This window comes from Papaver somniferum, unplaced genomic scaffold (genome assembly GCF_003573695.1).
Source record: "Papaver somniferum cultivar HN1 unplaced genomic scaffold, ASM357369v1 unplaced-scaffold_25, whole genome shotgun sequence".
In the NCBI taxonomy this organism is placed as follows: Eukaryota; Viridiplantae; Streptophyta; class Magnoliopsida; order Ranunculales; family Papaveraceae; genus Papaver; species Papaver somniferum.
The window spans coordinates 1186601-1211652 of NW_020635485.1; the positions used below are offsets into that span (position 1 = coordinate 1186601).

Consider the following 25052-nt stretch of genomic DNA (forward strand, 5'->3'; position numbering starts at 1 on the left):
AGGATCTTTTCAAGGCAATGGGCACTCAACTAAACTTGAGCACAACCTACCATCTACAGACTGATGGTCAAACTGAAAGGGTCAACTTTTGTCTTGAAAACTACTTGAGATGCATGTGTGGTCACCACCCAAAAAATGGCATCTCTGGCTTCCACTTGCAGAATGTGGTACAACACCAACTACCATACCAGCTTGAAGATGAGCCCATTTCAGGCTCTTTATGGCGCCTACACTCCACCACACATAGCCTTCCCATCTACTGTTACAACCTAAGTTGCTGCTGTTGGGGAGTATTTAAAACAAAGAGATGTTGTGAATTCTAAAAAAGCGGGGGTCTAAGAATACCACCCGATATTTCGTTTAGAAACCTGTATGGACAACTCCAATACAATTCCAGGAGAATCAACTAGAAAGTCAGACTCAATCACGGAAAAGTATCCAAGAGTTATATCTCAGTTTCTCAAATCAATCTGCAATCGAACAGATAGAAATCTGTGAGCCGGATTATTATGAGAAAAAACTTGAATGGTACCAAAGACTAATTTTCAAGTGCCAATCAATTTCAATCAACAACCAAAGGTTGGATTTACCAATTGATTGAACTACGCACATCCTGTGATATTTTAATTATATAGAAAATATAATGCGGAAAAGAAACAACACAGACTCCAGAAGTTTTGTTAACGAGGAAACCGAAAATGCAGAAAAAACCTGGGACCTAGTCCAGATTGAACAACACACTGTATTAAGCTGCTACAACCACTAGCCTACTAAAAGATTAAATTCGGACTGGAATGCAGTTGAGCCCTAATCAATCTCCCACTGATAAAGGTACAGTTGCGTTCCTTACGTCTCTGAATCCCAACATGAATCTACACACTTGATTCAATCTCACGCACAACCAAGAGTTGCTACGACCCAAAGTCGAAGACTTATAAACCAATCTGTCTCCCACAAAAAAGTCTATTCAGATAGATAAATCTGTCTCCCACAGAAATACGTATGAAGTTTTGTTCTGTCTTATGATAAATCAAGGTGCACATGAATCAATTGATAATCCGGTCTTATATTCCCGAAGAACAACCTAGAAATATCAATCACCTCACAATAACTTAACTATATGGAAGTAGAACAAGTTATTGTGGAATTACAAAGAATGAGACAAAGAGCTTTGTAGTTAATTTTTATATCTTACCCATCGGAGATAAATCTCGAGCCAATCTTAGAGAAGATAGTACTCAATATGATAGAACAAAGATCAAAATACGCAACTACAGAGAAAATAGTTGGATCTGGCTTCAGAATCCCAATGAAGTCTTCAAGTCGTTAACCTGCACGGTTTTGGAAAAACCCAAGGTTAATGGAGAATCGACTCTAGTCGCAACTAGTACCATAACGAGGTGTAGGGATTAGGTTTCCCAATTGTTAGAGTTCTTCTTTATATAGCTTTCAAATTAGGGTTGCTTAGTTAGCTTAGAAACTAAGCATTCATTATTCATCGTTAGATGAAATCCTGATTTAAGATGCAAACTAAGTTTTTCTTTAAACCAAAGCAATATCTCTCTACTGTTAGATGGAATTATCTTGTCACACACAAATGAAATATACTTCATTAAAATATGGGTAACCATACCTAAACGTATACATGAGGTTGGTTCAATAATAGTCAGCCAAAGTTAGTCATACGAACACTTTTGTCTAATCCACATTCATCTAACACATCTAGATCACTTATGATGATCAAAGATAATGAAAGGATATAATTGTGTTTTTCATAGAGTTGTTCAATTCTCAATAATCACATAGAAGTATATATGATTTAATTGAGACAAAATCGATTGATTCATAAGCACAAGAATCAATTCATGAAATGTATTTATTCATGAGTATGAAAACATACTTTACCGATTTAAAAACTTGAATTACTTAAGTTTGCGAAAGGGTATGCAAACTTAAGTTCCGGACTTGGTCACAAGCAAACAGTTTGCAAACGGGTACGCGAACTTTAGATCCGGACCGAACTCAGTTGAAACTGTTTGCGAATGGGTACGTAAACTTGGTTCCCGGACTTCAACAATTAAATCAGTTTGCGAACGGGTATGCAAACTTAAGTACCCTGATTTAAACAGTTGACTTAAGTACCTGTCAAAACAGTTCGTACACTAAGTATACAAACCGTAATGTATCTAGACATGTTTTAGCTCTTAACTCCCATTTCAATCATTGAAACATTCTTAGAAGAAGAGAATGGATGTCTCGCACACACCATTAGCTAATAAGCAATTTTCAGTTGAAACTGTTTGCGAACGGGTACGTAAACTTGGTTCCCGGACTTCAACAATTAAATCAGTTTGCGAACGGGTATGCAAACTTAAGTACCCTGATTTAAACAGTTGACTTAAGTACCTGTCAAAACAGTTCGTACACTAAGTATACAAACCGTAATGTATCTAGACATGTTTTAGCTCTTAACTCCCATTTCAATCATTGAAACATTCTTAGAAGACGACAATGGATGTCTCGCACACACCATTAGCTAATAAGAAATTTTCAAATAATAGAATGATCAATACGAAACTTTCCAAGTCGACATCACATGACTGTCTCACACAAATCATGTAAGATGTTTCATGGTAATTTCCACCTGATCATCTTTTGACGTAAAGTCAAGAATCACAATGAATGTAGATAAGACAGAAAGCTACCAACACGTATTTCGATAAAAAGATAAGAGAGTTATACTCAGCTCGAAATATCAAATGTGTGTGATATGAAAGACCATATCATATACGATTTATGTCTCAATAGGATATAAGTAAGAACATAATAAACTTCTAAAGGATAGACAAGTTTTAGTGTCTACATACCTTTATGTTGATGAAGTTCCTCCGAGTTCTTCAGTAGATCTTCGTCTTCAGTTGTAAGCATTGTGAAGTCTAAAGCTCAACTATACAATCTATCCTAGTCTGAAACTCCTATAGGTATACTATAAATCAAGACTCTAATTTTGATCAATTAAACTTGACAAACAAGCTTGAGATAGCAACGTTTGCGAGTTCGACCAAGCAATGCTCTAACAATTTCTATCTTGAAGGACACCCTTAATCGCTCTCAACAGAGGATAAATTTTTTTGCTGATATGAAAAGAACAGAAAAAGCTTTTGAAGTGGGTGATAGAGTCTACTTGAAGCTCCAACCATACATGCAAACTTCTGTGGCATTAAGGAAAAATTTAAGCTTGCATCTAAGTACTACGGACCATTCACTATCCTATAGAAAGTTGGAAAGCAACATACAATTTACAACTTCCAGCATAAGCAAGAATCCAGTTTGCTTTTCATGTCTTCCAACTGAAGAAACAGATTGGTATTCATACTTCTCAATCCCCTACACTGCGAGTACTTGATACTGATGGACAAGTACTTGTCATTCTTGCAGCTGCCTTGAACTCCAGAACCATCTTTAGAAATGGTACCTCTGTACCTCAATTACTTATCTAGTGAAAAAATGCATCAACAGAGGATGCTACCACTTTCCTAAATTTCATCCTTGAGGACAAATATTTGGTGATGGGGAGGGTATTTCCATGTAGCTCCTACTTGGATGCCCTTACCTTAAGAAGAGTGTTGAGTTTCGGGTTCCCCAAGTAATATGTGTGTCTGCCTAAATGATTGTCAGGTTGTTTAATGATTTGTAATTGTTTGCCTAGTAGATCGTCTGCAGGTGTACGATTATGATTAATTATTTCTTTAGGGTTACCTTTCAATTCGTGTTGCATTTATATTGTAGGAGAAACCGTGTTTTGGGATGAGAAATGAATTATTAAGTTACAGTTGGCTGCTACGACAAAGTTGCTTGATTCCATCCTTTTTTGCATTCAAATTCATCTTTCTCTGTACCAGAACAATACACGATTGGGGATGACTGAGAGGCGGGGGTTTATCCCAACTATGTGGGGGTAAAATCGTAAGGAGCGAAATCCTTTAAATACATGCACCAATCACAGGAAACCGTAATATTTCAAACTGCTAAGGGTTATACCAATCTGAACGAAGTATAAGTTGGTAACTTATTTTTTCTGATCGGTAAAGAATTTGATGTTGGCTAGTTTTGAGTTCATGTCACTGTCATTGGTTAAAATAAATCAGTAACTTAATTTTTGATTGGTAAAAAATTTAATGCTGGCTAGTTTTAACTCTACTAAAGGACCCTGACACTGGCAAAGCCGGTAGAAATTAAAAGTAATAGCGATATCTATTTTTTTTGGGTGCTCTTTTATATACCCCTAGAAATACTAGTGATACCCCTTTATCTGCGTTCCTCTAAGATAACTACCTACTCCATCAAAAGCATTTGGTTTTTTGTACCCCGGTAAATCATCGATATTATTTATTTTCTATCTGAGAAACACTGGTCTATATCTTCTCACTGGCGCTGCTAGGGTTCTTAGAGCATTTCCAAGATACCAGATCTAAACCCCTTCACTAAAACCACCCAAAATCAAAAACTCTGTCTTTTTTTAACATGATCCATCATCAGAAAAATGAATATTTGATCACATGTGATACTTCGAGAAATGATTGAAGAGATATCTTAATATTTGATGATAGCTTATGAGTTGGATTCTTGCTTGATTCATTGTTTCATTGACTGGTACTAACATTTGTTGCCCGAGAAGTCAAGAAAAGAGATAGAATTCGATTTGGATAGTGGGTATATATTCGTAAGCAGTCCACCAACTAAAGTCCACCAGACGCCGGAGCAACACCACCGACAGGAAGAAATGCAACAAAGCAGATCCCAGCACCAGTCGCAGAAACAACCTCACCAGCATGAACTGCAGCAGAGACATCAGACCGCCCAACCCCGCCAGCAGGAACAGCAGCAGAAACATCGAGCAGCAATTCAGTACATCGCAGATGTTAGATCTGCCATTGATGCTGGTAAAAAAGCCATATCCAGTAGCACCTGCCATCTCGAAGCAGCCGAAAAGGCCCATTCTGAGAGCATCAGTCAGTACAATTTAGCCGCCACAGCAATTTCAGAGAGCACTAAGAAGTATAATGAAGCCGATGAAGCTGCTAATCGTCTTGAATTGTACATCAGGGAACAATTTCCTGATGAATCAGAATCAGAATCAGAATGAACTAATTGTTCCTACTTGGTTATTCTTCTGTTTGTTTTACTATAAACTGAAAATATAAATGTAAGATTTTTGTAGGTTTCAGTACTTTCTCTTTTTTCCCTTTACTCGTAAATGATTGTAAGTCTTGGGAATTCAGCAAACAATATTGGTGGATGAAGTGCTTTTATGATATCTAATATAAGGTTGTTGATTGTTAATGTTCACCTGTCTTGTGAATTAAGATAATGGTGTTGAAAAGGAAGTGTCCTTGTGTGTGTTTTTCCTTCAGATGTATCGGTTGATGGAGATCCCGTGCAGAGAGGATGGTGTTCGAGGTACGTTTCAGTTCTTAACTTTTGGTAAGAACAAGTGGTGATTTGTTTGAAGTGATGATAGTCTGGCTAGGTTATTGGTATCAGGTACGCAAAGGCTAACTGATTTTGCATTAATTGTTTTACAGGAGACTGGGGAGAATTTTGCGAGAACTTTGTACAGGTAAGTAATTCAAATCTCTTTTCGACTTCATGGCCATTCGGGATTAGTCTGCGCGCAACTTTGAGTTCTTCTTTCTTTCTGCATGCTGGTCTGGTCTGCTTACTTACATAAGTCATGTTAGGTAGGTTACTGGATGAGACTTCCAAGTATAGATCAGTTTAGGTACTAGACCAAGACTCATCTAAAATAATAGGTCCTGGGCCAGATGGTAACCATGAGTCTCAATGATCCGATTACGAGTTTCAGATGTAGCATTACAATACATGGTTATTTGCGTATAACTAGTTTAGGAAACTAATTGGTGATAGCTCTGAGATTGAAACAGTAGGTACCCTTTTATTAATTGGTTGAACTAATGAGCCTTATTGCCTAAAAACTGGTTAGCAATCACATTTATTTATTTAAGGGGGTTCTCGTCTAATAGTAGCTGCACATTGTTACCCATTTAACTGGGCACCAAGAGATGTACTTGGAACATCTGTGGAAAAACTGGAATTTCGGTTGAACTCCACCTTGTATTTTGTTTCCATGGCTAAAATTGAATAGTGCTTCTTTCTGTCATGTTTCATTCACATGCCCTCGAATTTACTTTGAGGTTGATGGCTGAGAGGATGGTGTTTGAGGTTGTGTCAGTTCTTAACTTTTAGCGGTGTTAACTAATTTTGTATGAATGTCTTTTTACAGGTTTTCCATGACAGCGGATTAATATGTCTTTTTTGCACTTTGTACTAGTAGTAATACATATCTTTTCGCCTCCAGGGTCATTCGGTATTAATCTGCGCGCAACTTTGATTTTTCGTTCTGCATGCTGGCCTGCTTACTTAAATAAGTCATACTAGGTAGTTACTACATGGGATTCCTAAATACCAACCATTTTAGGTCCTCGACTCCAAGACCGAATGATAACACCAGTCCTTTTACTCTAATTACGAGTTTTAGATATAATCCACGCGTTTTCTGTTATTTGTGTGAGCCTAGTTTAAGAAAACTAATTGGTCCAATCTCTTAGATTGATATAGTAGGTACCCTTTTATCAGTTGATTAAACTAATGAGCCTTATTGTCGAAAAACTTGTTAGCAATCACATTTATTTATGCGATGGGGGTTCTTGTTTAATAATAGCTGGACAGTGTAACCCATTTTGCTAGGCACCCAGAGATGTTGTATCTACATGCTATATAACTACACGATGTACTTGAAACATCAGTTGAGTTCATGGAATTTAGGCTGAATCCCACCTTGTATTTTCCCGTGGTAATAAACGTGTAACCTTTGATTTTTTTTATAAAAACTTGTTCATTTGGTTTCGTCCCTGATAAAACAAGCACCATTATGTCCTTGAAACTTGTTGTATGTGCATATTTTGGAGAGCTTCTGCTACATGGTTTCAGGAAGTTTTAGGCTGAGACTGTTGACTAGATAGAACAAATAGATTGTCTTTCACTGAGTTACTGACTGGTCTTGTTTTAGTGGGGCATCAGCGCTATATTTGTTCAAATATGGCCGGATATGCTTTATTTAAACTGTGTGCCTGTATCCCAGAGACTGGGTTATCCCTCAGCTTTGTATCTAGAGTCTACCATATCCAATTTACATGCAACTTTCCCTGGTTGAGCCCAAGTGCTGCAAGCCATACGTGACCCACTTTTGGAAGGCATTTAACATTGTTATAATGGCAACACATGGGTTTCACGCATTATGTCACTTTTCTTTGATTTTTGACAAACTCTACCGGTGTATCCTTGTGTAAAAGTTCTTAATCGGGGAACTCAGCAAAGGGAACCGAGTCTAAATTATCAATTGAAACGGACAAATTTACCTCCACTACCACATAGAAATATTACATGATTCCTTCTCAACTTGGACGGTAAAAAAAACAGTTCTTCCTCCCAACCCAACTCCAACCATGAAGAACAAATCCTAGAAAAGATGATCAAGGTTCGTCAGAGGATCACAGACTTGGAAAAAGAATTAGAATTGATAAAAATGTCACTGAGACTCACATAGCTGTTGAAAACTCGCCACATATGACATAACATCAAAACATCCATTGGGACTACTCTCAAGATCACTTCCCAAGATAATCAAGCTGTAATCACACGATTGGAGGCTTAGTTAAACTCTAGGATTCATCTCTTCACACGTATTATATCTTTTAAATCAAGCAAGTTATAGGGGCGGCATGGTTTATGAGAGGGGCAGCAGTGTGATAGTAATGTCCCTCTAGTTGGTTAGGGGATGTCCTATAGGGGGCGTAAATTGACTAGAATATCCTTCCCATTTTTTAACCTAAATCAAAGCGAAATTGGAAATTTGTTTTCTTTCTTCTTCTCTTCTCCTCCTCCCATCAACCGTAACCTCCTTTAAAACTCAAAATTTCATCGTCTTCGATTAATCGACGATTCGAAAATTAATCAAATATAGTGTAATGACTTATATGAGGTATGTTTTGAAAACCCAGTTACGATTTGGTTTATTTTGTTCGATTTAAGTTTAATTTCTATCAAAAATTAGGGTTTTAGATAAAAATTGAAATTGAAATTTCTGGGTTTATGTGAGCTACGGTTGATACTTTGGATCATCTGGTAACTTTCAGTTAGTTAGAGTCACTATATAAACAAATAGAACACAAGCTCTACCGTCCACTTTTGGCTCTCGGTAGAGTACAGCTTTCTTGCCCGTAGAGGTACTGAAAGTACTCGAAGCATATGGACCTAGCCCACCTAATCTAAGGCTAACCCCTATGGGCTAGATTGGATTGCTAGATTGGCCAAAAAGTGTTGCAAATCAAGAAAAAAGTGTGGGAAAAAATTTAACACTCTGTCTGGCTACTTCTCTCTCCTAGCATTTTCTCGCAGTTCAACTATCAGCGAGATTGAAACGCTGAATAGTGCGGCGCTCAAAAAGTGACAGGAACGCTAGATGATTCGGCGTTATGCGAATATCCCAGAGATTCAACGCCGAACTGTTAGGCGCTAGTATGGACGCTGTTCCATTCGGCGTTCGTCTCTGACGCCGCACCATCCAACGCTTGACTCTTTTTTTAACCAACGACTATTTTTTTTAATTCATTGAAATCGCACAAAAAATCAAAAATCATAAACTCTAAACCTAAAACTTAAATTTCTTACCTTGAATGATTTCGTGGATGGAATCGCACCAAACCACCTTCAATCAATCACAAATTTAATGATGCACAAACCCACGGGAGGAATTCGTAAACCAACTTCTAGAACTCAAGATCTTTGAGAATCATTTGCGGTAGAGAAAGGGAACGTTTTTGTGAGAGGAACTGAGAATGGAGGAAAGGTCGAGTTTCTGTGAATGTATCGACTTTTCTCCACGCCGAACAGAGCGGCGCGTCAACATAGTTGACTATGGTCCAATGTCGCTTGGTTCGGCGTTTCTCAAACGCTCCACTTTTAGGCGTTTAACGCCGAATTGTTAGGCGTTTCGCTGCTAGATTGGCCATCCCATAGGGGTTAGGAGGTTTCCCATGCTGACGTGGATGGCCAATCTAGCAGCTAAATATCTAGCCCATAGGACTAAGCCTATCATAAGACCATGCTCTACTTTGAGTCTTCTTTAACACTTTACCCATCTCCTTGAGAGACAGATTCCATTAAACCAACTGCGAGATACGCCTCTACTAGATCAACTGCTTCAGTTAAATCAACTGCGAGGCGTCATTCAGATCGAGAGAACTTATAATCAAGTTGACCAGTGCTAGTTCCTCTGCTCTATCGCACCCAACTGTGACCTGAATTCTTCTATGTATAGCTTTCAGTTAGCTATATAAACTATATAAAAAAATAGAGCAAGCGAATAGAAACAATTTCCTTATTGAACTCATTTTACTTTGTCGACTTCTTCCGTTATTCAATCCCATCTCCAACTGAGACCACTCGACCGATCTCATCACTTGAAAGTGTCAAAGTTGGTGATTCTGCTGGGGCGTGAGCTGCTCTGGGAGAAAATACCTTAATTCATTGAATATAGTACGGGGAGAGATCTAATTGACTAATGGACTAAGAAGGAGATATATAAACAAATAGATCAGGCGCAAGGGTGCTTAATAACTTTCTTATCTGGGCAACACTGATAGGCACATTTTTGTGTCTTATATGATCTCAATTGTATATATTTTTAGTGCTCGGTTTTGTACTTATTTTGGTTATTTTATGTCTTTATAGGTATTTTGGAGAAATAAACTTTTGCGGCGAAATTGGCTCGAAAAGCGGTTTTTGTGCTCGTGGGAGAAAATTACTATACGGACTCTCGCTTTGGATAAGGGGTAACCCATTTCGGGCATGTGCTAAAGGGACACCAGAACTGGATAAGGGGGAGGTCACCTTCACCGTTTGAAAACAAGTTTTGGCGGGAAGCATGTTCTTCACACCTGCAGATTTAGGATTCGATTTTTGGGCGAGCTACGATGAGACTAAAGGGCTGAAATTGAATGGGTATCTTCTTTAGGCCTAAATAGGCCTGGTAAAGTCTTTGAATTGCACCCAAATTGGCTAGAAACTGAGTTGGAGCTAAACAGGGAAGGTATTTTTATACGGACCTTATTGAGCTTATTTTTAGAAGTTCTAGAGAGACTAAAGACCTAAAACTCTTTCCAAAGGTACATTTCTATCTATGAAGAGTATGAGATAAGTTGGAAAGCTCAGAAACGCGTGAAACAATTTTGGGAAGATATTATTGCCGTAACTGCCAAGAAAAGAAAGTAAGAGATTTCGAGAAATTTTGGGGAGATTAAATCGCTATGTTGGCTATATATAAGTTGTTGGGAGTTCAAGGAAGGGTTTCGAACAATTTGGGGTAATTTAGAGAACCACAGGAGACAAAAATCAGAGTTACAGACATTCGTTTCTGCTGGTGTAGAAGGAAGAACACGAGGAACATCGACCCTCACCTAACTGTCGCAAAAAACTGTCGCTCTTCTACAACACTTAGCTTTTATCGTTCTCTAACAGTTCCGCTTGTAACAGAAACAGTCAGTCTGTAACGCTTATAAACGTTGCAAACTGTCTGCTTATTACTTTTTCATTCTTTTAATCAACTTTTGGGCTATGAACATGTATTTTGAGCAAGTGATTAATATGAGGAGCTAAACCCCATCACTGGGACGACGGAGGAAGACTTATTTCACAATTGTTTGGTAATTATAATTGATTCTTCATGACTTCTGCACTTGTTTTAAATTGATTTATGATTTTTACTAATTATTTGTGATTTCGTTTGATGTCGTATGCTTAGACTTAGAGCTTTGATGCGTCATGCTTGTGATTTACAATTAATTTTGTACAAAATCTACCTTTGGCAAAGAAATAGAGTCAACAAAAGAGCCAGAATTGTTATGAGTCATCATATGAACCAATTGAATGTGATTAGTGGTGAAATCCTAAGTCTCAGTACCTCTCGATATTCGTGACAACCTTGTGAATATATTTTTAGTATTTTTATTTTTAGTTCTTAAATCAAACCTTTACACAATCCGAGTTGAACGAACTTTATTACCACTTTAAAAACTACATCAATTTTTGGCGCCGCCGACGCGGATTTGTATTAGGTTTTAGGTTTATTTTATTTCTTTTAGAAATTTTGTTCTCTTTTACGCCTTTGGTATTTTTCGATTCTTTTCAGATTTGGAGCGAAGCTACAAGGGAAGAAAAAGTGTTATAAAAGGAAAGCATCGCCAAAGAAGGAAAGAAAAGAGGAATCCGAAAGGAGTGAAGAAGAAGATTTTGTATATAGTTATTTTGTTTTATTTTAAGAAACTGTAAATAGGGTATTATTTTTGTAATTTTTCTTTTCCTTTTTGGGACATTTTTATTTTTAGACTTTTTGGACATTCTTGGACATTATTTTTTAAAACCCTAAGGAAGGGTTGGTTTAAATACAAACTGTGTGCAGGGAAGGACGGTGATTACGATATCACCTCGGCCCCTCGGGTTCGTACACTAACATCGGAGTCGGTGGCCTGAGTCGACTTCAACGGTTCATCGCCCGTCTGGTACGGGAGGTAAGACTCTATCCACCCACGAATCCCCTGTCAGTGGGTTTTATTTTGTGATAACTCTCACCCCTGCAAAAGAATGTCGAACTGGTATCACAATAGCCAACACAACGAATATCCGATTGAGTTTCAAAATGGACGTTACAATGTTAACCATAGTGTGAATAGTGATTGGGAACATCAACCTTTTCAAGGTTACGGCTCATACCGTGGTGAGCCCAATTACTATACACACACACACCGGTCATACGAGCAAGAAAATAAGGATTATTATAGTACTAGTTCCTCGTCTTTGGACAATATAATGAAAATGTTGAAAACTAGTCCCTATTATGATCCTTCTGAACCTGTTCTTCCTCTAGAAGAGTCTCTCAAACAATTAACTGAGAATACAAATAGATTTGTGTTAGAAATGAATAAAAAAAATGCACCCATGAGTGAACCTTCTATACACGATACCATAAGGAAGTCATGTGAGTCGACTCAGAAAATGTTGTTAGAGGCCCAGGACAGAACTGCTCAAGATAGTCTTAATTTCCAATATAGTGTTTCCAATAGTACCCTTGAAAATGAGGATAGTTATTTGCATAATCAAGATGCCGGGGTTAGAATTGGTAACACTACTTTTTTAGATGAGGTTCAACCATTTTCATGCTATTATGATGATTATGACGAGGATAGTGTTGATGAAGAATTTGAAATATGTAGGCATTGTGATCAGGAATTTGTTACTCCAAATGAACTTTATGATGATAGTGTTATTTCTGGTTCAGATCCCGATAATTTTAATGATTATTCACCTATTCAAAAGGACGAGGATTTGACTAGAGATACCCCCGTTTTAGACGATGTAGTATTTCCTTTTGATTACGAAGCCGATAATGGTTTGGAGGAACAAGTTTTTCTGAGAATATTGTTTTAGAGTCTAGCGATTTAGAAACATTAGTCTTAGACAAAGAAAGTGAACTCGTAGAGATGAGTGAGGATGAACCATACTTGGAAGAATCAATTGACCATTTTCAGGAATCCAATGACCTTGAAATTAGGGACGTTGTGACTAGTCTTTCTAGAGACACTGAAAACTCTAAGTTTGGGGGTGATTATCATTCTCCATGTGCTTTAACTATTAGAAAGGTCTCTCACTTGGGACTTGACATATGTGCCTCAACCATTTTACAAGATTATCTTCATACACGTTTTCCTGAACCTAGTGATGTCCATAAGGAAGTTCAGTTGTTAGAAACCCATCCTCTGGTTGATGTGGTTTACCCAGGCTATGATATCCAGATTGACTTTGTTTTCCCACCAAATATTTTTCAACCAACTGTGGGAACGTATAAATTTCAGATGTGTCAATTATTTAGTTTTGAGACTAAACCTAATTACTTTAAGAGATTAGGGTCGATACATTTGCTTAAGATTGACCACCAGTTTCATCGTGGTCGATTGTGTGAGTCAAAACTGATTGACTTTAAGGATCCTCAATTATTCAGGTTATTATTATGTGCTTTTAAATTTTTACTTGAGTTTCTTCAGACTCTAATACCTGAACCGGATCTGAGCTTTGAGGAATTCCAACCCATGAAAATATTTTATTTGGACCCAGTTATAGAACCTGAACCACAGCTAGATGTAGTTGCCTTAAACAGGAAACTAGACAAGGGTGCGCTTTATTTGTTAATTTTCTTGGCAGGTTGCAGATTCCTTTTATTTGTGATAGCTCTATTTGGTTTTGATGACCCACATAAATTTCGGCTATTACTTTATGATTATATGAGGTGACTAATCCTTTCTTAGTCTGGCTGAAGACTTTAAACTTAGCACTTCTTGGGAGGTAACCCAACATTCATGCGACACGGTAATATCTTTCCTTATCTCTTTTGCTTCAAATGGTAACAGTTTCTCCTTGTTCATGTTTTAAATTTTATCTTTAGAACATTGAGGACAATGTTAGATTTAAGTTTGGGGGTATGGGAGAAACTTTTTAGTTGCAGTATGAATAAATAAACTCTAGAACCTAGAAATTTATGCTTATTAAGGATGGCACTAACCAATCTAAGTGGATGGAAGCATTTTGGTTATAGGAGTTGAGGAACCAATCTGATTAGATGGAAACATCTAAAGAGTCTATTCATAAAAGCACATAGCTCAGGTGTTAGAAATAACATGATAGTTCCACCATATCTCGTTGAGTCCTTTTCACTTCTATTTTTATTTTATTTTGTTTTTAAACTATGTTTCTCTAAGTGATTAGGTGGGGCTCACGATTCAAGTTGTTACCAATGCTAGGGTGAATTAGAGTGATTGAGATACCATGAAAAAAAAAGTTGAAAAAGAAAAAAAGAGAAAAAAAGAGATGAAAAAAAAAAATGGTAGTTACCAAAAAGTTGAAAAAAAAAATTTGAGACCAGACCATTTGACCAAAAGGAATAAAGTCGACCACTGGTACCCTTGTATATGCCAGTTGTGTTGACCTAGAGTTAGGTTATCGACCACTGGTTCCCTTGTATATGTCAGTGTGTTGATATTAGTCAGACTAGTATCTCAATCCATTAGGATAGGTTCATTTTGGCGGAGGCCTTCAGACAGATATGGGAAATGCCGTTCACTTAGTAAACATCAAAACCATCTATGTTTTTCTATATCCATCTTCTTGATCTATCCATGTGATTAGTTTTGACTCCGGATATTGATGTCCATAGTGAAACTATTTGAGTAGAGCTCTGTCACTTTATATGAATTTTAGTATGCCTGAGTGCAAACTCGTGTACATCAATTGGAATTTCTCATCAGGGTACTTCCTCTTGTAGTCAATGAGTATGCCAACCAAGGAGATTCTTTAGTGCCTTCCAAGGTTCTGCGTAGATAGCTAAGGTCTGGAGTAAAGGTTTTGTGGGTATATCTCTAGTAAGCCCTCCCGAGACTATAACTCGGCCACTAGGGACACCTAGGGGTTTAAAGGCTTATTGCATACGCTAAATGCAATCGACGATGCCTGCGACAGTGAGTTAGGATTTTATTTTCTATTTGATTTGCTCGAGGACTAGCAAATAATAAGTTTGGGGGTATTTGATAGGCACATTTTTGTGTCTTATATGATCTCAATTGTATATATTTTTAGTGCTCGATTTTGTACTTATTTTGGTTATTTTATGTCTTTATAGGTATTTTGGAGAAATAAACTTTTGCGGCGAAATTGGCTCGAAAAGCGGTTTTTGTGCTCGTGGGAGAAAATTACTATACGGACTCTCGCTTTGGATAAGGGGTAACCCATTTCGGGCATGTGCTAAAGGGACACCAGAACTGGATAAGGGGGAGGTCACCTTCACCGTTTGAAAACAAGTTTTGGCGGGAAGCATGTTCTTCACACCTGCAGATTTAGGATTCGATTTTTGGGCGAGCTACAATGAGACTAAAGGGCTAAAATTGAATGGGTATCTTCTTTAGGACTAAATAGGCCTGGTGAAGTCTTTGAATTGCACCCAAATTGGCTAGAAACCGAGTTGGAGCTAAACAGGGAAGGTATTTTTACACGGACCTTATTGAGCTTATTTTTAGAAGTTCTAGAGAGACTAAAGACCTAAAACTCTTTCCAAAGATACATATCTATCTAAGGAAGAGTATGAGATAAGTTGGAAAGCTCAGAAACGCGTGAAACAATTTTGGGAAGATATTATTGCCGTAACTGCCAAGAAAAGAAAGTAAGAGATTTCGAGAAATTTTGGGGAGATTAAATCGCTCTGTTGGCTATATATAAGTTGCTGGGAGTTCAAGGAATGGGTTCGAACAGTTTGGGGTAATTTAGAGAACCACAGGAGACAAAAATCAGAGTTACAGACATTCGTTTCTGCTGGTGTAGAAGGAAGAACACGAGGAACATCGACCCTCACCTAACTGTCGCAAAAAACTGTCGCTCTTCTACAACACTTAGCTTCTATCGTTCTCTAACGTTCCGCTTGTAATAGAAACAGTCAGTCTGTAACGCTTATAAACGTTGCAAACTGTCTGCTTATTACTTTTTCATTCTTTTAATCAACTTTTGGGCTATGAACATGTATTTTGAGCAAGTGATTAATATGAAGAGCTAAACCCCATCACTGGGAAGACGGAGGAAGCCTTATTTCACAATTGTTTGGTAATTATAATTGATTCTTCATGACTTCTGCACTTGTTTTAAATTGATTTATGATTTTTACTAATTATTTGTGATTTCGTTTGATGTCGTATGCTTAGACTTAGAGCTTTGATGCGTCATGCTTGTGATTTACAATTAATGTTGTACAAAATCTACTTTTGGCAAAGAAATAGAGTCAACAAAAGAGCTAGAATTGTTATGAGTCATCATATGAACCAATTGAATGTGATTAGCGCTGAAATCCTAAGTCTCAGTACCTCTCGATATTCGTGACAACCTTGTGAATATATTTTTAGTATTTTTATTTTTAGTTCTTAAATCAAACCTTTACACAATCCGAGTTGAACGAACTTTACTACCACTTTAAAAACTACATCAAACACTAAGAGCTAGACCTCGCTCAAGATATATAGGGTGTATGCTACATAGAGACCTTTTTTTTTGAGATCAGTGCCTGTTAAATTCTATGCTATATAAACAATTTAGGTACAAAGAAAGTCACTTACTTATAGTTGCTTTCTCTCCACTCCTCTTCCATTCAGTCGAGTCTCTTCCTTTCCGAACAAGAAAGTAGCTTTCATTCTCCTTCTTTTATAAAAGACAGTTCCTTCGGACCTGACTCTAGCAAGTAAGCAATTAAACTACCTTTTTTCGACGCTCAATTTAACTTCTGGCATGAGAACTTGAGATGAAGTAACAACACTTGAGATGGAGTAACAATTATACCTATATATGCAATTAGTGAACAAGGCGGACGAATGTCCTGCTCGAGATATCCCTTTGACTATCTTTCTGACCCACTCCGAGCAGTCGAAATTTAATCAAGAATCGAGTTTACTCTACAACAGATGAGAGAAGAAAAGTCTTCTATTTTGAGCTCTTTGTATAGCTTAGCAACATCGGTTAAAAGCTACTATTGAGAGCCTCTCTTCATGGTCATGCTTGTGAAAAAAAGGAAAATCGCGAACATTCCACCGGTGAATCAAAATTTCTGCTAGGTTCTTAGTAGCACTATCTTCTTCTTTACTTCATTTATCTTTGAGTCTCCTTTCTACTTCATTTAGTTTTTAGTCTCCTTAATTGCAGGAAGTTCTCCAAAAGTATGAAAGGTTGCAGGACTTTGGACCATCCATTCCCACACGGATTGAGAGTAAAGGCAAGGACTTCGGGGTGAGGTTCCCTTACTTGAGGATTCTTCCTAGGGTTCCGTCTCATTTATCTTAATTTGAGTGGACTGAATTTGTGCTTTCGAATTCATCCTCTTTGGCAGATTCCCACGTGTTACGCACCCGTTCGCCACTTTGTTCTCAACTCATTAGCTAAAGAGATAGCTAGGAGCTGATCTTCCTTCTTTTTCCAACTCCCCGAAAACAACGTTCGACTTGCATGTGTTAAGCATATAGCTAGCGTTCGTTCTGAGCCAGGATCAAACTCTGTTTTTGACTATGATTGTAGATAATCAACTAGTTATGATCTGAGTAGGCTCATAATAGGGAATACCTTAACCCTGGGAACCTGGGAACCCACCAGAGAGTGTCCTATTTCGAAATCCTCCTAGTAGTCTTTTTGGTCGAAGCTGAATAGTTGAAACGAAGAAGTAGCCGAGAGTTCCTTCGTAACCGGTTAGTTGCTTTTTCCGTAAACCCTTCTTCTGTTTATATAGATCGGAGCATCAGCCTCATGAGTCTAACTAGATGCTCACGGCTGAGATACCTTATGTGGACAAAGAGAATTCATATAGTGTCCTACGATTTGGAAATACCGAGCAACTATCCGTAAGTTTCACCGCTCTATATATTAACTAGTGGAATAGGACCTCCTTGGAACTCCCACCTGATCGTAACTAAAGACAAAGCAATAGTAATTTAGCCTGCGTAGAGTTGGCTCAAATGCTTCGTTCGTGAAAAGTGAAGTATAACAAAAAAATGGGCCCATGTACGCCCTAAGAAAGCAAGTATCCTCTATACTAAAGGGAGCCACACCCTATGGTGGACCTTAGCTCGGCTATAAGTCTCAGTGATCTGCTAACGAAGTGGAATAGAAACTAAAGTCTCGCTCTTGTAGTAACTCCGGCTAACCATTTAAATAAGCCCAATTTTAATGATGAAAAGATGCTCATATAAGGCGTGGTTCGATATCAAGATGTTCGGTTTTGAATTAGAGACGTCAAAAAGAAAGGCTGAATCGACGTCGACTATAAACCCTAGCCTTCCAAGCTAACGATTCGGTTTCGATTCCCGCTACCCGCTCAATTTTAATTCTGATATACGCATCATTAATGTAAATACGCATATTTCTTTCCTAAATTATTTCACAAAAAAATCTGGTTCCTTTTTTACAAAACAGTAAGATAGTAAAGGAAAAATAAAAAGATAAAATATGGAATGAAAAGGCGTCCATTGTCTAATGGATAGGACTGAGGTCTTCTAAACCTTTGGTATAGGTTCAAATCCTATTGGACGCATATGCGACGAGAACGGGACTGCATGCACTTGAGAACGATGTTCTTCCTTCAGATAAAATTGGGAACCTACGGCTTTTTAAGATTCTCAATACCCATGTTTCCCGAAGTAACACTTCGTTCCAATCCTTTAATTTATACTCCAAGTGCGATTGCTATAATACATATTTCCTCGACCACTTCAAGACAGATCGGTCTTAAGAAGATTATTGCCTACTCCCCTGCAGCTCATATGAATCTGGTGACTATTGGTATGTTTAGTCCGAACATGCAAGGAATTGGAGGTAGCATTCCACCGATGTCAAGTCATGGACCGGTTCCTCCATCCATTTTTCTATGTGTTGGTGTTCTATATGACCGACATAAGACTCGACTTGTTAGATATTACGGAGGTTCAGTGAGCACCATGCTGAATCTCTCTAAAAGAATCTGGTGATCCTGAATGGATGTATATAGAGTATGGTATTATTCATTGAACAAGACTGACTTCCCGTTAGAGAATAGTTCGATCCTTGATTGCATATGTCTCTTTTTGCTTCTAATTGTAAGGAAAATAAGCCCATCATATAAGCAAGCAGATCCCGCAGAGTATAAAGAACCCAATCCTGACAGAGTATAAAATTAGTTGAGGCATTAGTTTGCCTGAGGAAAGATGCCAATGTTTGATTTTCTCTGATATTCATGAATCTTGGTAATAATTGAAGCGTTCCACTTGGAAAGTATGTTCCAGATTTTTCTTTTAGAATTGTAAAGAAGTCAAACTTGATAAAGAAATCATAGCATTCAGTTTTAGAGTTTACCAAATCAGAGGTGGTAAACGGCGCTTAAAACCTGCTATAAGCGGCTTCTCAATTAACTATGACAAAAAAATGGACCTAACTTTGATAGAAACTTTGGTACTTTAAGTACTCGACAAGAGAGAAAGGGACTGTAAAGCTAACGCTTCTTTGTTCCTGAAATCTCCTTCCTCACCAACAAAGCCCCCAACTATCTCAGTTTCTTTTGCGCCTATTGAATCTGACAACAGATCGAGTGTGTTATATTTTCCAGTAGTGCCGATTCTAGTGCCTGGCCCTAAAGTTCTTTTAACTCAATTACGAACCGTAACTGGAGATTTTGATGTTGTTACGGTTGGTAATAGTTCAATTACCAACCCTATGTTCTTATATCTGAGAGTTATCAATTGAAACGGACAAATTTACCCTCCACTACCACATAGAAATATTACATGATTCCTTCTCAACTCGATAGTAAAAAAAGTAGTTCTTCCTCCCAACCAAACTCCAACCATGAAGAACAAACCCTAGAAAAGATGATCAAGGTTCTTCAGAGGATCACAAACTTGGAAAAAGAATTAGAATTGATGAAAATGTCACTGAGACTTACATAGATGTTGAAAACTCGCCACATAACATCAAAACATCCATTAGGACTACTCTCGGGATCACTTCCCAAGATAATCAAGCTGTAATCACAGGATTGGAGGCTTAGGTAAACTCTAGTACTCATCTCTTCACACGTATTATATCTTTTAAACCAAGCCAGTTATAGGGGCGACATGGTTTATGAGAGGTTGCGGCAGTGTGATAGTAATGTCCCTCTAGTTGGTTAGGGAATGTCCTATAGGGGGTGTAAATTGACTAGATTACCCTCCCCATTTTTTAACCTAAATCAAAACTAAATTGAAAATTTGTTTTCTTTCTTCTTCTCTTCTCCTCCTCCCATCAACTGTAACCTCCATTAAAACTCAAAATTTCATCGTCTTCGATTAATCGACGATTCGAAAATTAATCAAGTATAGTGTAATGACTTGTATGAGGTATGTTTTGAAAACCCAATTATGATTTGGTTTATTTTGTTCGATTTAAGTTTAATTTCTATTAAAAATTAGGGTTTTAGATGAAAATTGAAATTGAGATTTCTGGGTTTATGTGAGTTACGGTTGATTTTAACTCAATTATGAACCGTAACTGGAGATTTTGATGTTGTTACGGTTGGTAATAGTTCAATTACCAACCATATGTTTTTATATCTGAGAATTTTCTTCAGTTACAGTTGGTAACCATTTTAGTTTACGAACCGTAAATCATTTACGGTTGGTATCGAGCATTTGGTTACCAACCATAACTGAGTTACGGTTCGTATCGAGTATTTAGTTACCAACCATAACTGGTTTTACGATTGGGTTTTCTTCAAATTTAACCAGTTACGGTTGGTAGTTCATCTTTTATGAACCATAACTTCGATTTACGGTTGGTTATGAGCAAAATTCCAACCGTAATTAACTCTGAAAATGTAAAAAAATTGAATTTTTTACGTACTTTAGATAACTTTGAGCATCAAAAAGCTAGTTGGGACTAATTTAGAAGTATACCCGGTCATTTTCAGGCCCTGGTTCTTCATTTTGTTGGTTAATTTCTCCAATTGATTGAGATTGACCTTCTCCTCTAAACTTTTTTTTTAACTCTAAAAATCTTATATTGGTTTTGATTTTGAGTTAACATAAGTGAAATTGATCATTAACACTAAACTTGATTATCATCACTAAACTAGGTTATCAATTATGAGGGTTAATTTGTCATTTCCAGTTTTTTTTTGATATGGGACACTTGAGTTATCATGTAATAACCCTTTTTGTCCTATTACAATGCCGCCCCTCTAATAAAACATGTCGCCCCTATAACAGGCTTGTTTTAAATACTTCACTCATATCATAGGATTCATATCTTTTAAAGTTTTAAATTCACTCTGGTAGTTCATAAATAGCACTAGGGCTATCACAAATTTTCTTGCATTAAATGCTTTTTTCATTTATTAGAATAAGTTCTCATAAGAAGTTTTCTAGACAAAAAAATTAAAAACCAAACAACTCTAGGACCAACACAACCGAACACACGTTAAAATCAGAGTTCGTGTTCAGAATCTTCACGAGTTTCAAGACCATCAAGCTTGAGATAACAACGCTTGCGAGTTCGACCGAGCGGTGCTCTAACAGATTATACAAAAGGCCGCGAGATGTTATACGCACCCGATCGAGCCGACATTACGAGTTTACAAAAGGCCGCGAGTTGCTATACCCACCCGATCGAGCTGACATTACGATTACTATAGGCCATGAGCCGACATTACAGATATACCAAAAATGCGACGGGTTGATATGCTCATCCGATCGGCCACAAATATACAAAAAGGCGATGATTGATATGCTCATCCGATCTGCCACAGATATACAAAAAGGTGACGGGTTGCTCCATGCATCCGATTGGCCACAGATATACAAAAAAGGCGACGAGTTGCTCCGTGCATCCGATCGTCCATAGATATACAAAAAACGCGACGGGATGATATGCTCATCTGATCGGCCACAGATATACAAAAAGGCGACAGGTTGACCGTGCATCTGATCGGTCACAGATGTACAAAAAATGCGACGAGTTGCTCCGCACATCTGATCGGCTACAGAAAAGAGGGGGCGCGTAAAGGGGGAGCGCATTTGCCTACCTTGGAAAAGGAAAGGAGCGCGTTTTGCCTACCCAGACATAATCATGAAGAAGACGCACCTCCATTTACCCCCTCTAAACATCCCCAATCACGCAGAACAGTTAGAGAAAATAAAAGAGTGGGACTAAGTAAACATTACGCCCTGTCTTCACCACACTCCCCCTAAGACTCTCAAATTGTGCTACAGTCCAAGGCCCAAGAAAATGTTCAATCGTTTCATGCAAGAATTCTCGGAAAATACTTATCCAAACACTTGTCGCGCATGACAACAATTTCTTGCAAAAAAAACTATCTCATTTCATAAACTCCTCAAAACTTTCGCACTGGGGACTCGAGAAGACAGTACAAGAGACGTTAAAATGGAATGCAATATGACTATCGAGTTATTTGACAATCAACCCAACATACATGGGACTAATGTTGATACATGAAAATAATTACCCTTAGCAGGGCTAGGGAGCCCCTAAGGGGAGGCAAATCCAACATTAAACATGGGGACTTGGACTAAGGTCCAAATCCACTAAAAAGTATCCATAAGATGGAAAGGACAGGGAGAGAATTAATGGAAAAGGAAAAGATTGTATTAGAAAAAAAGTGGCATTAGTGGTAATTGAGAGATTTAGGACATGTGGCATGATATCATAAAAAAAATGGCTTTTAGGAAAGCTTATAAAAGGAGACACATGGTACAATGGAAAAGGGAAGTCTTTCTCTCTCTCTCTAAATCATATTCACCCCTCGACAGATATCAGACCAATAAAATTTGGGCACTCACAAACACAAGGGATACAGTTTTCCTACATTGGCATGACATGGTCACAGGTTAGTTCCCCAAAATTAAAAAAAACATATACTCAGACGCCTTAACTTGACTACAACAGCAACATGAAATATAACACTCTCAGGCTTTTCAACCCTTCTACTCCACTGTTTTTGCTAGAATAAAGCTTTCCAATCCTCGGAGATTGCTAACTTAGCAACAAATCTGCATTGACACAAAACAGCTAACAAGACTTAGAAACTCTTAGTGTGACTATTCAGTAAAACTTGAAACTTCAAGGAATCAGACAGTTAATATTAAGGTTTAATAATAGTAATCTTCTTACCTATGATAGTTAATCAGAAGACTAAATTAACTGCACGCTTCTACTTTGACTTTCTTAACTACCTGGCTTAACCATCCATCTAAACGAAAACGGTTCAGAAATACACCACCAGTCCCAAAATGGATGTCCGAGATCTCCCTACGAAGTAAGTTAAACTTTGTCCTTCGACAACAGCAACAGAAACTTCAAATCGTAGCACTCGAAGTTTCACCACATTGAAGGCACATAGACCTGTTCCTTCAAATTCTGTGTAGCACTCTCTGAAGGAAAACCTCTCACAGCACCAATCGTCCACTGAGCAATGATCCCGGCTGCAATAGCAAAGCGAAGTTGTCGCTCCAACACGTCTTGATTTTCAAACATCTCTGGGGTTGTTGTCAACTTTCGCATTATGCCAGCCACTACGGCATCACCGGAACCAGTTCTATCACAAGTGAATGGTGTTATAAGAACATCTTCAGTCCCCACTACAACCCCATCAAAAGACGGGGTATAATAGTGAATCCTAAGTGTTCCATCAGTCACGAACAAAAATTTAATCCCATCATGCCACAACGGAGAAATTTCATCCCTGGTATAATGATAATAATCACGCCGGTTTTTTGTTTGCTCAAAAGTCTGCGAGAAGTACTGTGGCTTATACTTTCTTCTCCTCTCGTAATGATCTTCGTCAAGAAGGAACTCTAACTCTTGCTTTGTAACCTCAATAATGTCTGCATGGTCCCAGGCTTTCTTAATCGCCAGCCTCGTCTCATCACGAGATGTCCACAGGGGTAAAGGCAAATTCAAATCAAAGAATACAAGCCCCCCATATTTTCTTGACAATGCAATAGCTCTGTAAAGGGCAGACTCCATTTTCGGAGACGTTATAACTTCTGAATTGAAATGGAAAATTCTAGCCTGCGCACATCAAATATAACAAGAACTGAGTTCAGTTCCTCCATAATAAAACCACAATCTTACAAATCAAGAATCTAAACTTGCTGGTTCCACCGAAATATCCTTACTAATCCTTGAATTGAATTTACTTGTAAAGGGAATTCTACCAAGACGAGCACAATCACAAATGGTTTTTCTACAACTAGTTACATTAACAACTCACATATATCGACAAGATTGAGTAAATTGATAAGCGCAAACCTCTTTTAGCACAGAAATGTTGAGCTCAGTACTCAGTAAGGAATCTTCAGCCGACTCTCTAATAGTCTCTGCTTTCATCTTCCCATCTTCAAACTTAATTTTCATATAAGCAGCACCAGTTCTAGCCCCCTGGGAATCAAATTTAACCCCTCGAGTTTGAACATTCTCTTTATTCATAGTCAAAACCAGTTCCTGACCAAAATCATCATCTCCAACTTTCCCCATGAATGCAGCTCTACCACCTAATCTAACATGCGCAATTGCAACATTACTTGGTGGTCCTCCTGGTGCTCTAACAAACTCTGGCGGATCCCACTGAAGGTTTTTCCATGTTGAGTAGATATCAGGATGCATTTGTATCTCTGATTTCCGAACTGATGGTACAAATTCTTTTTGAGCAGCTCCAAAACAACAGATTAGTGGCGGTTGTTCATATTGAAAATCAATCCCATCATCATAATCTTCCACTTCATCTTCTTCAATTACATCAGTTACAGTCTCTGGTTTTTTGGACCGCTTTGTTTTAGAAACTGAAGATGTTTCAGTTCCTTTCTTTCTTCCTTTGGACTTCGGTTTTAGGGTTTCTGTAGCTCCAGTATCTCCGTTAATGGCTGCTAATTTAAATGACTCTGTGCTTCTTAATTTTCTAGGGTTTTTGTGGAAATTTGTTGGCCTGGTTAATGAATTTGGAAGAAATGAGAGGGGTAACTGGTAGGTTGATGCCATTAGAGAAATCCTAGCTAGGGTTTTAGAGTCTTTTACTTCATCTCCTTTCAGCTCCTGCAAAGAGAATAAGTAACTCTGTTTGAAGTATTATCCGCTCTTTTCTAACTAATTCTGTAATGACAATTTCACCCTCATATAATTTTTAGATTTTAGATGTTAGAATTTCAAGGAGTATCTGGAGTTTTGAGGAAAGAAAGAGGTATATTCGTCTATCTAAGCTGATGTTGTAAACAAAATTATTACTGCTTTGAAAGAGTGAGGCTTGGATTTGCCATTGCCCATTGGGAATTTTACAATGAGCCTCAGTAAATTTTCACTCAAAGAACAAAATATCACCCAGA

The 25052-nt window shown here is 37.9% G+C and overlaps 1 protein-coding gene, 1 long non-coding RNA gene and 1 other non-coding gene across 3 annotated transcripts; 2 read left to right on the plus strand and 1 right to left on the minus strand.

The window, feature by feature from the left end:
• Window positions 1-5436: 5436 nt before the first annotated feature.
• Window positions 5437-6916, plus strand: LOC113341158. Its single transcript, XR_003355802.1, has 3 exons — window positions 5437-5460; window positions 5586-5620; window positions 6305-6916. It is a non-coding gene; the product is annotated as an uncharacterized LOC113341158 (long non-coding RNA).
• Window positions 6917-18169: 11253 nt separating this feature from the next.
• On the plus strand, window positions 18170-18241 carry TRNAR-UCU. The gene has a single exon. It is a non-coding gene; the product is annotated as a tRNA-Arg (tRNA).
• Window positions 18242-22381: 4140 nt separating this feature from the next.
• On the minus strand, window positions 22382-24790 carry LOC113341145 (fructokinase-like 1, chloroplastic). Its single transcript, XM_026586133.1, has 3 exons — window positions 23986-24790; window positions 22846-23745; window positions 22382-22724 (listed from the first exon to the last, which is right to left on the minus strand). Exons 1-2 carry the CDS (start codon window positions 24709-24711, stop codon window positions 23053-23055), a joined length of 1419 nt encoding a protein of 472 aa, XP_026441918.1. The 5' UTR covers window positions 24712-24790; the 3' UTR covers window positions 22382-22724; window positions 22846-23052.
• Between the last annotated feature and the right edge of the window lie 262 nt (window positions 24791-25052).

Coding starts and splice junctions, on each gene's coding strand:
- LOC113341145 (XM_026586133.1), bottom strand. CDS start 24,711: ATGGCATCAACCTACCAGTTACCCCTCTCATTTCTTCCAAATTCATTA. Junction 23,746..23,985: donor ACATTTCTGTGCTAAAAGAG/GTTTGCGCTTAT, acceptor TGATGTGCGCAG/GCTAGAATTTTCCATTTCAA.